Consider the following 16,049-nt stretch of genomic DNA (forward strand, 5'->3'; position numbering starts at 1 on the left):
CCCACCTCCACCTACTTCTCGGTAAGCTTCTGAAAAACCTATCAAAACATTCCTGGATGCAAAGCAAGCCCAGCTCTTGGCAGGGGCCGGAGGAATGTTGGTGACTCCTTCTTTGAAGAAGTTGTGATGTGGAGGTTTCAGAACTTGCTCTTGTCAAGCCAGGTGGGGCCCACACCGGGCTGTCCCCAGAGAGGAAGTGAATGAATGAATCCTAAGCGAGCCTGGCAGCTCTGTGGGAGTGTGATCCTGACCACTCAGCCTCAACAGGGGAAGCCGGAGAACCACACCTTTCTTCAGAAAGGAAGCCTACCCTTCCACACAATCCACCCAGAGCCTATTTTAGCTCTGAACCCAGAACAAGAACATCAACTGTTATAAATAGCAAAACCAAGATTACAATTTGACTGATTTCAGTTCTGATGTTAGGAAAGAGGTCGGGTGCTAAGGCAGTTGTAAAGCAAGGGGTCGAAAGAAAACCACAGCGCGAATACAGTCAGGCTGGGTCAGACAGTCACACTTGAATCTTTTTTTCCACCCATGTTGCCTGAGTAACCAATTCCTGTGGCTTTAGCCTATAGAAAAGCACCTGAGAAATGCTAAAACGGTTGAAGAGCAGTTTTGCGGGCGTCCGCCCACCGGAAAGGAAATTCCTCGAGGAAAGCAGCTTTCTTTCTTCCCTGCAGACAGCGGAGGGCAGGGATGGCAGGAAGGCAGGGGGAAGAGCTGGCTTACCTTTGTTATGAGACATGGCATAGAGCAGGCACAGCACGAAGAGTGCGTGGTAGTCATCGTCCGCGCTGTCCAGCGCATGGTACACCATGTCCAGGAAGGGTCTGGAAAAGAGGAGGGGACCTCGTGAGTGCCGTGGTACACGGGTGAACATCTCTCCTCCCCGACCTGCACGGAGAGAGCCAGCTGCCTTTGCCCGTTAAGCTCTGCCTCCAGCACATGGCGGGTCCATCGTCTGTCCAGCCCAGTGCTGGGCACTGAGGCCATAAGACAAATGAGAGACAGGCTCTGCCCATGGGAAGCTGCTATTTTGAGGGGAGAGTGACTGAGGAACAGACCACTTAATCACACCACAATCGCTCGCCAGCTGTCCCGGACACTGGGGATAAATGACACAAAGTCCCACGCCAGTGGGTAGAGACAGTGACAAGAGAATGAAGAAACCAGGGCAATATGACAGACTGACAATCCCAGACCAAGTCGGCACAATGTCAGAATGTGGGCCCTGGAGTCAGACCGCCTGGGTCCAGATCTGCTCCTGCCTCTTCTTAGCTGCAAACCCTTGGGTAAGTTGAGTAAAATCTCTCGACCTCCCATCTTACAGATGGGGATTCAACTCTATAAGGATTCAAGTGAAATGACAACTGAAGGATACTTATCATCGGGCGAGGCACGCAGTGGAAAGTGCTAGGACATGGGCACTGCCACTTAATTTCTATTTTGAATACTTCAAGGGCATTTCTCCATGATCTCACTTCGGTAGGTCCTGGCCCAGTAATTTCTTGGACCGACTTTCCCTGACTGGTGAGAATCGATATGAGGTCTCTCACCTCGGATGCTTTGTGGATAATATCTATAGAATGACTGCAAACATCACAAACTGCACACCCCAAATGCTGCCATTCCAGGTGAAGGGCCTGGTCCTGGAAGACTCCCCAATACAAGGATCACAGATGATGCCAGATCTGGCCCCCAGGCAGGAGGTTCTGATCTCATGACAGCCTGCCGCTGCCCCTCTGGAGGCCAGGCTGAAGCCAAGAAAGCAGAGAGCCTCAATGAGTGACCAAGGGTGCACTTGACCCCTGGAAGGACATGCAGCTACTGGAGACATCTGTTATTGGGGCGGGGGGGTGGAAAGGGAAGGGAGGGAGTGAAATGCTGTGGCCGAGAAGCAGGACGATGGGTCACAGCATAACCTTTTATACTTTTCTGAATTTTGAACTCCATAATCGTACCATCGGTTCAGGATATATTCCATTAAAATTTGCAAAAGAGGGCCGGCCCCCGGTGGCTCAGGCGGTTAGAGCTCCATGCTCCTAACTCCGAAGGCTGCCGGTTCGATTCCCACATGGGCCAGTGGGCTCTCAACCACAAGGTTGCCAGTTCAATTCCTCGAGTCCTGCAAGGGATGGTGGGCTCTGCCCCCTGCAACTAAGATTGAACACGGCACCTTGAGCTGAGAGGCCGCTGAGCTCCTGGATGGCTCAGTTGGTTGGAGCGCATCCTCTCAACCACAAGGTTGCTGGTTTGACTCCCGCAAGGGATGGTGGGCAGCGTCCCCTGCAACTAGCAACGGCAACTAGACCTGGAGCTGAGCTGCGCCCTCCACAACTAAGACTGAAAGGACAACAACTTGAAGCTGAACAGCACCCTCCACAACTAAGATTGAAAGGACAACAACTTGACTTGGAAAAAAGTCCTGGAAGTACACACTGTTCCCCAGTAAAGTCCTGTTCCCCTTCCCCAATAAAATCTTTAAAAAAAAAAAAAAAAAGAAAGAAAAAAAATTGCAAAAGAGAAAGTAGTGAAAATGTACTTGTCGTACATTTCACATACACACAGGACACACAGAATTTAAAGGAAGAACCATAAAGAGGACATTTATGCTCGGGCTCTGTTTCTCTGGAGCCCCAGACCGAGCATCACTTTTCAGGTGCGTGAACAGTTTTGCCACGGGTGCACCTGGGTTTTTGTGATAACACTTTCAAGTAATACGAGTAACCAAAGGTCCAGTAGCAGAGGGAGGGCTGGGTGGATGTACCACCTGTTGTGAAATGAAGTATTATGAAGCCATTAGCATTTTGTTTACTAAGAGTACAATAAAGTGAAAAAGATGCTTGGGGTTTGCTGTTAGACAGAAAAAAAGAAGAAAATGACAGACGTGGCATGGTATAAGTTATTGGGGGTGGGAGGCAGGGCAGAATTCTCACTAAACTGACATTGAAAAATGACTGGCGGGGCAGCCAAATGGCTCAATTGGTTAGAACGTGAGACAGTGAGCTGTGCCCTCCACATCTAGATTGAAGAAAACGAGCTGCCGCTGAGCTTCTGGAGGAACACCCAGATGGCTCTGTTGGTTAGAGCGCAAGCTCTCAACTACAAGGTTGCTGGTTCAATTCCCACATGGGACGGAGGGCCCCCTGCAACTAAAGATTGAAAACAGCAACGGGACTTGGAGCTGAGCTGCGCCCTCCACAACTAGATTGAAGGACAACGACTTGGAGCTGATGGGCCCTGGAGAAACACACTGTTCCCCACTTTTCCCCAATAAAAAAAATATTAAAAAAAAAATTTTTTTTTAAAAAGAAAAATGACTGGCAGGAAATAATCAAAATGTTAGTGACAGCTGCCTTGGAATGCTGGCATCATGGAAACCTTTTTTTTTTTTACACTTTTCAAAGTTTTTTACATTTTCTGAATGTGTGTTGCTTCTATCATTTTTTAACGCTTTTTTATTCTTTTTTTAAGAAAAGAAAGAATGTTTTGAATGGTTTTTAGTTTCTTGGCTTATATGCAACCCTGAATGTAGATCTAGCCTCTAATGTAAGAACAGTTACACTTTGTACTATGCTGTTTCTCCAGACAAGTGGACCAACATCAGATCCAATTCATGTCAAGAAGAACAAACTGTCCCCCTCCCTCACCCGTGTGCCCTCCTCCCTGCTCAGTGCCGGGAACTGGGAGGCCAGGAGCCCTTGGCGGGGTTTCTGACAACCAGCGACTCAATACCTTTGCAAAGGAGCGGGCAGCTCTCCACCTGGGCCAGTCTCTCCTTGCCATTCGGCCCCAAAGCAGAGCAGGGCCCCCAAATTCCCAGGGCCACAGGACTGCATGTCGCCCACCTCAAGGCCCCAGGACCAGCTTCCATTATAAACCAGTAGTAGGAGATGCCAGTTAAAGTTACCGAAAGTGAAGGAATAACCTCCATCAACTCTTAAGAAAACTCTCTTCACTAAAATTCAGGGGGGAAAAAAAAAGAAGCCTCAGTCCCAACAGTCAGACATAACATGTTGGTCTGTTCAGTTTTTTTTTTTTTAACAACACAGGGGTAGTTTTCTTCTTTTAGCAAAGCTATTACCATACTGTGTAAAATGTGCTGTTTCCATTTATTAGATTCTAAGAAACGGAACACATCATGACAGCATTCACTTAAAAGCAGCAGCTAAAATTCTATCAGGCAAATGTTCCTTCATTTGCTTAAGCACCTCCCACTTCTGACTAGTCATTTGTGGTTTTTCCAATTATTCATACTTTAACTAATGCTGTGCCAAGCACCTAAAGGTTGTTCTCCCCTCCCTTTCTGTGTTTAGAAGGATCTCCTTATTTTAGAGCTTCAGGAGTTACATTTTTTGCTGCCAAGCAAAATCGAAATGGTCTTCGTAAGTGACAGCTGATAGCCCACACGGTGCTCCAGTGTGTTTATTTCACCCAAACTGAAAAAGGCTCCCTTGTGCATCTGATAAAAATTAGTCTTGCCAGATAATTGAAACGTTTGCCAAGCAGAGAGATAAACAAGATGTGGAGGAAAAAATTAGTGTGCTTCCACTTTTCACTTCAAGTTGGATTAAAAAATAGGATGGGGGTATGTGTGATTTCAGTCCCCCCCCTTCTCCCCCCACCGGGTGAATGCCTTGTAGGCTGACAGAAGAGCGAACGATGCTGTTGGGCTTTTATTAGCACTCAAGTAGGATTAGGAGGTTATTACAGGGGTCTGTGCAGTGGGGCCTCCTGATAAGGAAATAACACGAAATTTATTTAGAAGAAGCCCTCCTAGCGGTTCACTGCACCCTTGGGGAGCAGCCTTCTACCCAAGTCCATTCCAAAAGGGGTGGTGCTACAGCAAGGTTCCAGGAAATGTGGCATCGCGGACGTTTAAGAGGATGTAGCTTTGGCAGGCCATCACTGAAATGAACAATCAGGCACACAGTCAAAGGTGGACGGCAGCATTAAATCATGCCGGCTGAGTCATAAGGGCAGGCCCTGTGGACGGCCGTGTGCGTGGCAGCGAATGAATGAATGAAACAGGCAGATCCAAACGCTGCCCCCAAGGGCATCCTTCCTGGGAGCCACAGGGCACCGCCAGGAGTGGCCAGTACAAGGCTACCAGGCAGCCCGCACCCTTTAGGACGCGGACTCGCACCGCCGTGCTTGGGGGCGGCAGTGCCATGTCTTGGTCATTCTCTTTCCAAGGGGTGACCAATACTGTGCTGAGTGCCAGCTCTGTTCCCAGGCCTCTCGAGAGGAGCTGTGCCTCTGGTGGCCAAGGAGTGGGGAAGAGGGAAGGAGGGAAGCAGACGGCTTGGCTGAGGCAGCAGAGGCCACCTGGGTGATAGGCAGAGGCCCTGGGCACCCACCTCACTGCTGAGCCCATCTCCTCATTCCAGAGACTGAGCAGTGGCCCCACCCTGTGGCGCTGGCTCGTGGGCATCCCCGTCCCAGCACGAGCGCAGGAGGGCTGGGCCTCCGGTGGCTACCTGCTCCACTGCACACTCTCCAAGCCCGTGGCCGCACTCTTCTCCTCGTCCGTGGTGTTCTGCTCCTGCATGGAGGTGCCACCCGCCAACTCCGAGAGCTTGCTGCGTTCCATGATCACCATCTCTATCTCTGAAAGCAAACACAGAGGCCAGGATGAGCCCGGACAGCTTCCCACACCTAGAGTTACAGACATACGCATGTTTGAGATGCAGCCCCACTAACCCGCTCCTCACAGGTCAAGCACAAGTTCAAGAGCAGTGACAGGAGCACAGCAGTGCCCTGGGGGAGAAATAAAACGAAAGCCAGAACCTCTCTCCTTCCATCTTGGTGTCACCAAGAAACAAGGCCCTGATTTTAACAAGAAAGCACAAATTGCAATAATTTACTTTATTTCAAGGTTTTTTAAAAAAAGATATTTACTTTACTTTATTGATACCGCACTTCCGTCCCAAAGGAGTTGAGGAAGCACTGAAGAAATAATATGAGGTTAATAAAACATAACCAAATTCACTGAAAACATTCTGGAACTATTTATACTTTAGAAAAGGCTCTGACATGACTAAAGCCTTTTGTTTGCCGTTTCCATTTACAACTTCTGGAAGGTACAGAGGTTAGGAACCATGTTTTATTTTTCCCAATGAAATCAGGGCAACTTGTAGCGACCCACTTAAGCATGGTGTATGTTTTATTTTTCAGAAAGATGTGTGGACCAAAAAGGAAAACATCTTGAATCGGAGATGGATGGTTGTTGTGCTGTAAGGTGACCCTGTTACAGAGTTCGCTGACACGCAGGTATAGACCGTCAAATCCTTAGTTTTTGGAACCCAGAATTCAGTCAATTTCCCCCATCTTCAGGAGACAAAAATGAGGGGGGGACATATGATGAAATGTGAACTATATTTCTGTTTCCAGAAGGATGGGAGCACACCTGGGCTCTGACACAGCCTCTGCCATCACCGCCCCCTGGAGCCCCACTGGGGCCCCCAATTGGCCTCAGTTTCCTTTCTTGCTCACCTAGCTTGTTCTCCACACAAACCCAACTGATTTTAAGTGGATATTAGCTCATAGCACCATTCTGTTCAAAACTCCCCACTGCCTGCCTTCCCATCACACTCAGGATGGGATCCAAATGCCTCCACGGGGTCCAGCCGTGCACCGCCTGGCTCCCGTCCACCTCTGACCTCACCTCCTGGCCCTCTCCGCCTGGCACCACTCCAGCTGTGCTGAGCTTGGCTCACTCTTCTTGGACCAGCCCAACCTTATTTCTGCCCCAGATCGTCACACGGCAGTTTCCTCTGCCTGGAATGCTCTCACCCAGGCCTTCCGTCCCCAGGCGTGACTCAGCCCCATTATCCGAGGCTCAGCTCAGATGTCACCATCTCGGGACAGCTTCTCGGACACTCTATGCACCTGTTTTCCCTTTACCTCTTCACGTTATTATTAAGTAAACTCCGTACGGTCTTCAGGTTTCCTTAGTTTTTCCCTAACACCCTTACCTGTGCCAGGATCCTATCTAGGACACACTAGACGTATTTGTCATGTCTCCTTAGGCTCCTCTTGGCTGTCACAGTTTCTGACGTCCCTTGCTCTTGATGACCTTATCGTTTGAGGACAACTGCTCAGGTTATTTTGTAGAATGTCACTCAGTCTGGGTTTGTCTGGTGTTTTCCCGGTCATTAGAGTGGGGTTATAGGTTTCTGGGAGGAAGACCACAGGGGCACGTGCCCTTGTCATCACATCATGTCAAGGGGACAGGGTATCGACATGGCTCATGACTGCCTGCACTGATGCGCGGAGCTCGGCCAAGCGAACGCCGGCCCAGTTTCTCCACTGGGAAGGCCCTTTTCCTCCTCCTTTCACCCCAGACTCTTTGGAAGCAAGTCATTGAGTACAGCCCACACCCAAGAAGTAGGGTCACGCGCTAGGGCCTTGAGGGGGCGGAGCCACATAAATCACTTGGAATTCTTCTGCATAGATTTGGCCCCTCCCCTATTACCTTGACTTTACTTGATGGCGCTTGTCACTCCCTAGATTTTCTATTTTCTATTTCTTGGCTGGCTGGCTGCCTTCCTACCTTCCCCGCTGGAATGCGGGCTTCCTAAGAGTGGCCGCCTAAGCTGCCTTGTTCTCCACCAGAACTCCAGCAGCTAGCCCAGGGCCTGGCACATGGCAGGTACTCAGTAACTATCTCTGGAGCTGACAAATGGATGACTGGTTCAGGTGGCAGGCAGGGCCAGCCATGGTGCATGGCTGCTGCAACATGTAATGGGCTGGTCCACAGCCCCACCCGGCCTGTGATTCACGTGTGCAGTGTTCTCACAGGAAGGCGTCGCATCCCCCCGCCCTTCTGGGGCTCTGGCAGGCATGGCTGTGCTTGCGACCATCCTCTGGCATGGAGGAGCGTACCCGCCACAGGTCCCAGACTTCGCTCCCACCAGCCCCTTCCCCACCACAGTGGCACAGATCAGATTCCACAGAGCCGTCCCCCATCCCACAGGTGGGGGCTGACACACGATTCTTAAGTGGTATGTGGACAAACATTTTTGTTCGCATCCTTTTGTATTTAATATGCATTAGAAGAAAATTCTAACTGCACAGAAAACCTGTTCTTTTGTTGCTATTGCTGCTTAGGATGCAGCTAAATTTAAGAGAAAAATGAGTGAGTCAATTCACAGAGAGCTACTGAGGAAACAGAGTCCAAGGAGCACACGGACACAGCCAAAAAAGAAGGTGCAGGGCTGCTCTGGGGCCACCGATCCCCCTGCCCTTGCATCTTCACCTTCAGCGACACCCCCCGCTTCAGGTGCCTCCGGCTACCCCAGTCTTCTCCACAGTGGGGTGCAGACACCTCAGTGGGTATGAAAGATGATTCACTGGGCAGGACCGCTTTCATTTTTAATCTCCTCTTTTTAAAAATCTATGGTGTTTGTTTTAGAAGGCACATCATCACAGTAGCGCAGTAATGCCAGATGTATCGTTTGTAATAAATAGATGCATATATGTTTGGGAGACGCAGGCTTAAATTAAGTATTTCTTTGTTTGTTTGTATTTCCTGACGGGGCATGCCAACCAGGACATCTGAAGGCCACCCAGCTAGACCAAAGCGCCAGCCTCCCACTCAGGTTGCTCGCCTGCAAACCTGTGACCCGCCTCCAGCCCCAGGGCAAGCTGTCCTTCCTCCCAGCCTGGCTGACATGACAAGAACTCAGCTCCAGGACCCCCCCACCCCAAGGTTACAAGGCCAAGTCCGAGTACCCTAGCCTGGAGAATACACCTGCTGTGACATGACTGTCCCCTTCCAGCCTTTTAATCTCCCCGGACACTATCAGAACTCTGGAGCAGAAAAGTTAAAGGGCATCTAGTCCAGTGCTCATGCAACGTTGTTACGGAGTTGAACACTAATTTTGAATGACAGTTTCCCATGGCACATCGCGGTAAGCTGATGACAGCAGAGCTGCTCCAGTTAAAGGGTGGGTGGGTCCCAAATGTCTCCCTCCGACCCCGGGTTCCCTCGTGCACTCCACAGAGGCCCTAAAGCTTCTTTCTGGATTCCTGGAGCTACACAAGAACCCGCAGGAAGCCACAGGTTTGGTCCTGAGCACTTATATGAGGCAACAAAAACTCAGCTGTGCAGTGACTAAGAGTCCCTGGAAAAGGAGCGGCGAAAGCCAGCACTGCTCCCCCGCACTTCCTGCGTCAAGTCCCGATGCAGGCCCAGGCCCAGGCCCACAGGGTCTCTCCAGGCAGAAGGAGGTGTCCGAACCTTGGCGAGGTCACCCTGACTCTCACACTGTACCCCCATCCCTCCCCTGTCCCATTACTCCTCAGCCAGCCAGCACAGCTGTGGAGTGAGCTGTCCCACTTACATTCATTTTCTAGATGAATACAGAACTGTTCTTCCAGTGCCAAACCAGTTTTTTTCCCCAGATTCTTTTTAACAATTTTATCCAAACAACTCTTAAAAGTAGCCATTTTTACCTAGGGTCTGCCAACTCCCTGCAACTATGCAAACGGCAAAATGGGCCTGAGAGGCATGGGTAAATAGATTTTTGGGGAGAGGGTCTCCCCAGACTCTCACTGCTCTAAAATATACTCTATAGCCATCTTTAGAGGATGCCAAAGACCTTTCCTGGTGATTCGGGGTCCAAGTGGAGCCCTCTTTAGGCCACACCAGAATATCCCGCATGGTTCTGCATAGCTTTCTGGGTGCCCCCTCCCTGCTGACCCCATGCCTGCTTCAGTGTAACCCAGCTCCCCTCCCAGGGCGCACATGCCATGCTGCTGCCACGGGGAAAAAGGACCAGTGGGCTTATGTGGGCTCAGATTTCCCGACAGTCACTCAGGCTGCTGATCAACTCCCAGGGGGCCCCCCTGAACCTGCCGCTATACCCTGCGCCCCACCCCAACCAGGTTTCCGTTTTGGAGTCTGAAGGGACTGTGGCAATGACCTAGCCCAATTTTGCTCAAACTTCCGTCAGCTGCCTGCCTTTACCATTTTTGCCACATCTGTGTGATGCCTCTCCCATGTATTTACTTAATCGTATTATTTGAACTCACTTTTTTTTTTTTTACTTAAATACATTTTAAAAGGAAACTTTATAAATAAAAAATTTGTTGTTTCCAAGAGGAAACTTGACATCCCTCCTCTATCCTTCAGCCCCGCAACCCCACTTGCAGGAAGTTCTCTGGAAGCGACACCTCCAACAATATAAAAATGCACACGCACAGGGTGTTCACCGCAGTGTTATTTGTAATTGCAAAATACTGGAAACCACCTAAATGTCCAGGCATAAAGATTGGCTGAATACACCATGGTACACGCACACTGTGCAGCTGTCAAAAGAAATGCGGAAGATGTCCGTGAACTGATACGGAGTGATTTCTGGAGATATTTGCTAAGGGAAGAGATGAAAGTGCCAGAGAGCATGTGTGGTGTGCTACCCTGCGTGTAAGAAGGGAAAACAAGAGAACATACATACGCATGCTTCTTTTTACAAAGCGAAGCACAGGAAGGAATATTCCAGGAAACAATCAAGTTGCTTATCTGCAAGAGGTGGGGAACTGGATGGAAAGCATATGGCAGGGAGGACACTTCTTTCAACATGCCTTCTGGCATAGTTTTGAGTTTGTTAATATTCCACATATTTAGAAAAAGAAATCAAATCAGTAAGAATGGGAAGGGAGCACCCTAAAAAAAAAATAAATAAAGACCCAAATTTATTTCCAATGAATATCGTACCTACCGTGAAGGGGAAAAGAAAGGAAGAAAGGACAGGCTACTCCAAGTAGTTTGTGAACAAAATACTTGACTCTATACCCTCAGTTCGGCGGCAGGTGACGTATTGGGGGTGCAGAGAGAACTGCAAACAATTCTGGACTCTTCATTTGCTTATTAAACAATTCTGAAACTTTTTAGATGTATTATAAGACTGAGAAAACAAATTTAGGGCGGCCGGATGGCTCAGTCAGTTAGAGCATGTGCTCTGAACAACAGGGTTGCTGATTCGATTCCCACATGGGCCAGTGAACTGCGTCCTCCACAACTAGATTGAAGACAAGGAGATGCCATTGAGCTTCCGGAGGGGCAGCCCGATGGCTCAGTGGGTTAGAGCGCGAGCTCTCAACAGCAAGGTTGCTGGTTCAATTCCCACATGGAATGGTGAGCTGCGTCCCCTACAACTAAAGATTGAAAACGGCAACTGGACTTGGAGCTGAGCTGCGCCCTCTACAACTAGACTGAAGGACAACGACTTGGAGCTGATGGGACCTGGAGAAACACACTGTTCCCCAATAAAAAAAACCAAACATACACACACACACACACACACACACACAGCAAATCTGAAATGGAGGAAGGCAGGAAAGAGGTATTGGTATGAATTTGCGATTTCTAAAATATGTGTCTGCGCATGCATATTTGTACGTATGTGTGTGTATGCACGAATAAAAGTGTATCTTGTGTATATACATGCATGTACTTCCTAGCTCTGTCTACTGAAAGGGCCAAAAAGCAGGCCAGCCCAGCAGCAATGAGCACACAGGGCCCAGACCTTGGCCTCTAATAGCACTGCCCACTGAGGACCCGGGGCTTTCCAGAGAAATGGCTAACCCCAGGGATGGGCAGAGTAGATACCAGATGAACCTGGAATACCTTGTTATGTCTCAAAGGACTGTTTGAAAAAATAATGGGGGCTTATCACAAGGGCACAGCAGCCAGCTTGAAAGGGTTCCCAATGGCCAAAAGTCTGAATCAATCTGAGCATCAAATTAATGAAATACAGTAATGAAATATAAACCACTAAAAAACTAGAATCCATGAGTCCATGCCAAGGGCAGATAAAGAAATAAATGGGGAGAAGGGAAGAACACTTGCTTACAGGGGAACGCTGAGGGCTGACTTACAAACATGGAGAAAATGCTGCTCTTGGAAAAATCAACATTTTGCCACCATCCTCGCAAAGACCAGATCAGGCAAGAATCATCAATGAATGCCAAGACTAAGGGGGAGTTTTCATGAGGCGCCGGCTATCTACATTATCTCAGTGTTTCCCCGTGGATTGCCAATTGGTTGCACAGAAAAGAGAAAGTAACCATACAGTGGAGAAACCGGGTAATACCTTAACCAGGGGACCCAAATTTACATCACCCAGGAGACAGAAGGACATCCAGATGTGACACCCAGAGAAAGACATGACTTCACCTGTGCTGAATTCCAACCAAGAATGCATCAGTTCAGTCTAACCACAAAGACACATCGAAGACAGAATGAGGAACATTTTATGAAAACAAAGGGGGGCGAGGTTCTGTAGTCTTCAAAAATAGAAATGCTGTAAAAGAGAAAGAAAGACTGGAAATGTTGCAGCGTGGAGGACGCTAAAGAGACACGACGACCTGACCCAGACTGGATTTTGCACTCGAGGGAGGAAACACGCTATAAAGGACATCACTCGGCCCAGTGGACATACTGGCAGAAAATTATTACGTTTAGACGGCAGGAAACTATTATGAAGCTGATAACTGTACTGTGGCCACGAAAGAGAAGACCCTATTTTTAGTAAATGCACACTGAAGAATTTAGGGGGAATGGGCACGATGCAACAAAAGTTTGTGAGTGACCGCGTGTGTGTGTGTGTGTGTGTGTGTGTGGAGAGGGAGACAGAGAGACAGAGAGAGAGAGAGAGACAGAGAATGCGAATAAGAAAGCAAATGGGGTATAATATGTTAAAAGGTAAAACTGGGTACAGGGTAAATGGGTGTTCTTTCTACTGTTTTTGTTTTTCTAACTTTTCATTAATCTGAAATACTATTACACACATAAAACCGGTATAAACGGAAAGCAACTGTGAAAATATACATGATGAAGAAAGCAAAGGTGCCGAGGCCCACGTGTGCACTGAAAGAGGCAGGTGCGGGAATGTGAGGGCGCAGATAAGGACAGGCAGCCAAAGCCGAACCCGAGGCTCCCGGGAGCTGACCGCTCGCCTGGAATCCTCGCATCACAGTCTTTAAGGCCCGCTCTGTCCAACCTTAAAAAAACCTCCAAGTCCCACAGCTGGGGCAATGCTGATCTAGTGTCATCTCTGCATTTTACCGAAGGGGAAACGGAGGCACAGAGGGATTTTTTTGTAGGTGGTGGGCCTCTGCTCCAGGGTGCGCCTCCTCCCATTGGCTGCGTTGTATAAATGGGCATCTGTGTGGTATTCGTTCCCACGCCAGGCACTGTGGCCCATACTCCTGGAGGCTCCCACCACTCAGTCTGGTGGGAGGGACGACCTCACGACACAATGGGAGTCTCGCGCCCCTGGGAGTGGAGGGCCATGCTGGTGAGGCTGTGACGCTGGGAGCAGGAACCCGAATCTCAAGCTCCTCTGGCTTCAGCAGGCCCTGCCCGGCCCTCCCCGGCCCCTGTCATTTCCACAGAAATCTCCAGAGCAGCAGGGGATTTACACGCCCATGCTTGTAGCAGCACTGTTCACGACAGCCAAAAGGTGGACGCAACTCAAGTGTCCACCGACAGGGCAGTGGATACGCAAAATGTGGTGTAACCCAAATACGGAATATTGCTCAATCTCAAAAAAGGGAGGAAATCCTGCCACATGCTACAACCTGGATGAACCCTGAGGACGTTATGCTAAGTGAAATAAGCCAGTCACAAAAGGAGAAATCTTGTGTGAGTCCAAGGTATGAGACACCTAGAGTAGTGAAATTCACAGAGACAGAAGGTGGAATGCTGGCTGCCAGGGGCTGGGGGGACAGCGGAATGGGATTTGTTGTTTAATGGGGACAGAGTTTCAGTTTGGGAGGAAGAAGAATTCTGGGGCTGGATGGTGGTGATGGTTCCTCTCCTGTGAATGTACAGGAGGGGCCCGAGGACCCTGGGACCCAAGAACGTTAACTTCTGCCTCTCGATTTGACAACTCTGGCCAAATCCATGAGCTTCCCCAACACTCTGACACTCCAATGTTTGAAAATAACAGCACTAATTCATCAACTTGCCCCGAGTGCTGTACATTCTAATCTGATTAATATTTGGTAAATGAAGTGCTTTTCAGGGAAATGGCAGGCGTGACCTCCCAATAGTCTTTGACTTCACAAATTCCAGGATTTTCTGAGTTGCCCTCTGTGTTTCACATTCCAGCAATCACAGTGAGGACAGACAATAAAAAGAGGGAAGGGGAGGACAAGACAGCCCGAGAAGGAGGTGAAGGGAAGGAGAAGAAGGATGCCCTTGCTGCTTACCTAGGAATGAGGGAAGGGCTGCGTGCTACGGGCTGGCTTGGAACAGAATCGCAAGAAGCGCGTGTGTGTATCTGCTGAACATTTAGGGGCCCCCCTCCCTTTGCTTTTTATTATCTTTTACTGAATAGCATGAGGTTGAATTCAGAACGTTGTTCTGGGAAGTTGCTTTTCAGAGGATTTCTCTAAACTGACCGCCAATTCTTCTGCTTATACTAGTTAAGCCCATTTGAAATGCTGGCCCTCCCACAGCTCTCTACAACACTGGTCCAGCCTAACAATCCTCCTCCCTCCCGTGTCTCTGTCTCTCTGTCTCTCTCTCTGTCTCTCTCTCTGTCTCTCTCTCTCTCACACACACACACACACACACACACACACACACACACACAATCAGCCAGCCACCTTACTATTCCTTATAGAAATTCACGGGGAAACGGGCCCCACAGAAACGTGCTGAGGTGCCCAAGTCCCCGCCCCCCGTCCGAGCTCCCCACCCCCGAGCAGCCCCCATCGCAGCCAGCACTGCAGTTCAGTGCTCACGTGTCCCGCGCTACATGCGGACACATGGACGTTTTCGTTTCTGACACCTGTGGCCCGGGGAGTGTGAAGGCCCCTCTATCAGTGGACAAGCATAAGAAAGGGTGACGCCATGCCCAGGGTCACACAGCGGCTCAGGGGCAGACCCGCAGGTCTGGGATTCAGACCTTAACGTCCTATTAACTAGTGCTGGGCTCACCCCAATCAGAAAACCCTGTTGGGCCTGGGGTTTGCTATGGCTTTACAAGGGGAGCCAGAAATGAGGCCAGGTTCCATTTCATGGCAATAGAGACTTTAAAAAAAAACCCCAGCAAAACTGGGGCCGCAAACTCCCAGGCACCCCTCCACTCCCAGCTGACCTGGCGGGTTCAAAGTTGGTGCTGTCACCTGTACTCCGTGACCTTGCTGAGATTCCAAAACAAAAGTAGGCTCTAAAGGTCAGGCCGTGCACTTGATGCTTACTTTTTCCACAGGCAAAAAAACAGAAGCCAAACCTTATTTTTCAAACAAGAAGTTCAAACGATTCATTCTCTTGTTTCTGGCATGTTTATTAAGTTACTGCTCTAAGTGAATCCCAAAAGAGATGAATGCTCTTGCAGCCGAAGAGCCCGCTAAGACACGAATGTACAAACGAGTGGGGTGAACCCTCCTGTGGCTGAAGGGACCGGGGCACCCCTCGTCTTGTGTTTAGTATTCAATTTCTGAACATTTAGGGGCCCCTGTGATTTTCTTGGGTTTCAGAATGAGTTGCTTAATACATTGAAACAGAGCAAATTTCTCTGTAAAACCCCGTGGAGGGTCCAGGGGTGCACATTCATTTCCTACAGCTTCCTCATCTGGGCTTACATGTGGAGGAGGTGTGAATTTGGGGTGCTAAATTTGTAGAAAAAGACATGTCAATGCCACATTCAAATCAGGTCATGGAGGCCGGCCTGGTGGTGCAGGCGGTTAGAGCTCCATGCTCCTAACTCCGAAGGCTGCCGGTTCGATTCCCACATGGGCCAGTGGGCTCTCAACCACAAGGTTGCCAGTTCAACTCCTCGAGTCCTGCAAAGGATGGTGGGCAGCGCCCCCTGCAACTAAAGATTGAACACGGCACCTTGAGCTGAGCTGCCGCTGAGCTCCTGGATGGCTCAGTTGGTTAGAGTGCGTCCTCTCAACCACAAGGTTGCCGGTTCAACTCCCGCAAGGGATGGTGGGCAGCACCCCCTGCAACTAGCAAAGACAACTGGATCTGGAGCTGAGCTGCACCCTCCACAACTAAGATTGAAAGGACAACTTAACTTGGAAAA

At 49.4% G+C, this 16,049-nt stretch overlaps 1 protein-coding gene across 11 annotated transcripts in view; it reads right to left on the minus strand.

Moving 5' to 3' along the window:
- CLEC16A (C-type lectin domain containing 16A) overlaps positions 1–16,049 on the minus strand; it is a 189,967-nt gene that overhangs the window by 122,173 nt on the left and 51,745 nt on the right. For all 11 annotated transcript variants that reach the window (XM_074323098.2, XM_074323101.2, XM_074323097.2 and 8 more), the window contains 2 exons: positions 5,484–5,613; positions 733–833 (listed from right to left, as the gene is read on the minus strand). In XM_074323098.2, coding sequence (XP_074179199.1) covers positions 733–833; positions 5,484–5,613 — 231 coding nt within the window. The remainder of the gene's footprint in view (positions 1–732; positions 834–5,483; positions 5,614–16,049) is intronic.

Source organism: Rhinolophus sinicus, chromosome 10 (genome assembly GCF_057876585.1).
Source record: "Rhinolophus sinicus isolate RSI-liver-muscle chromosome 10, RSI-T2T, whole genome shotgun sequence".
In the NCBI taxonomy this organism is placed as follows: Eukaryota; Metazoa; Chordata; class Mammalia; order Chiroptera; family Rhinolophidae; genus Rhinolophus; species Rhinolophus sinicus.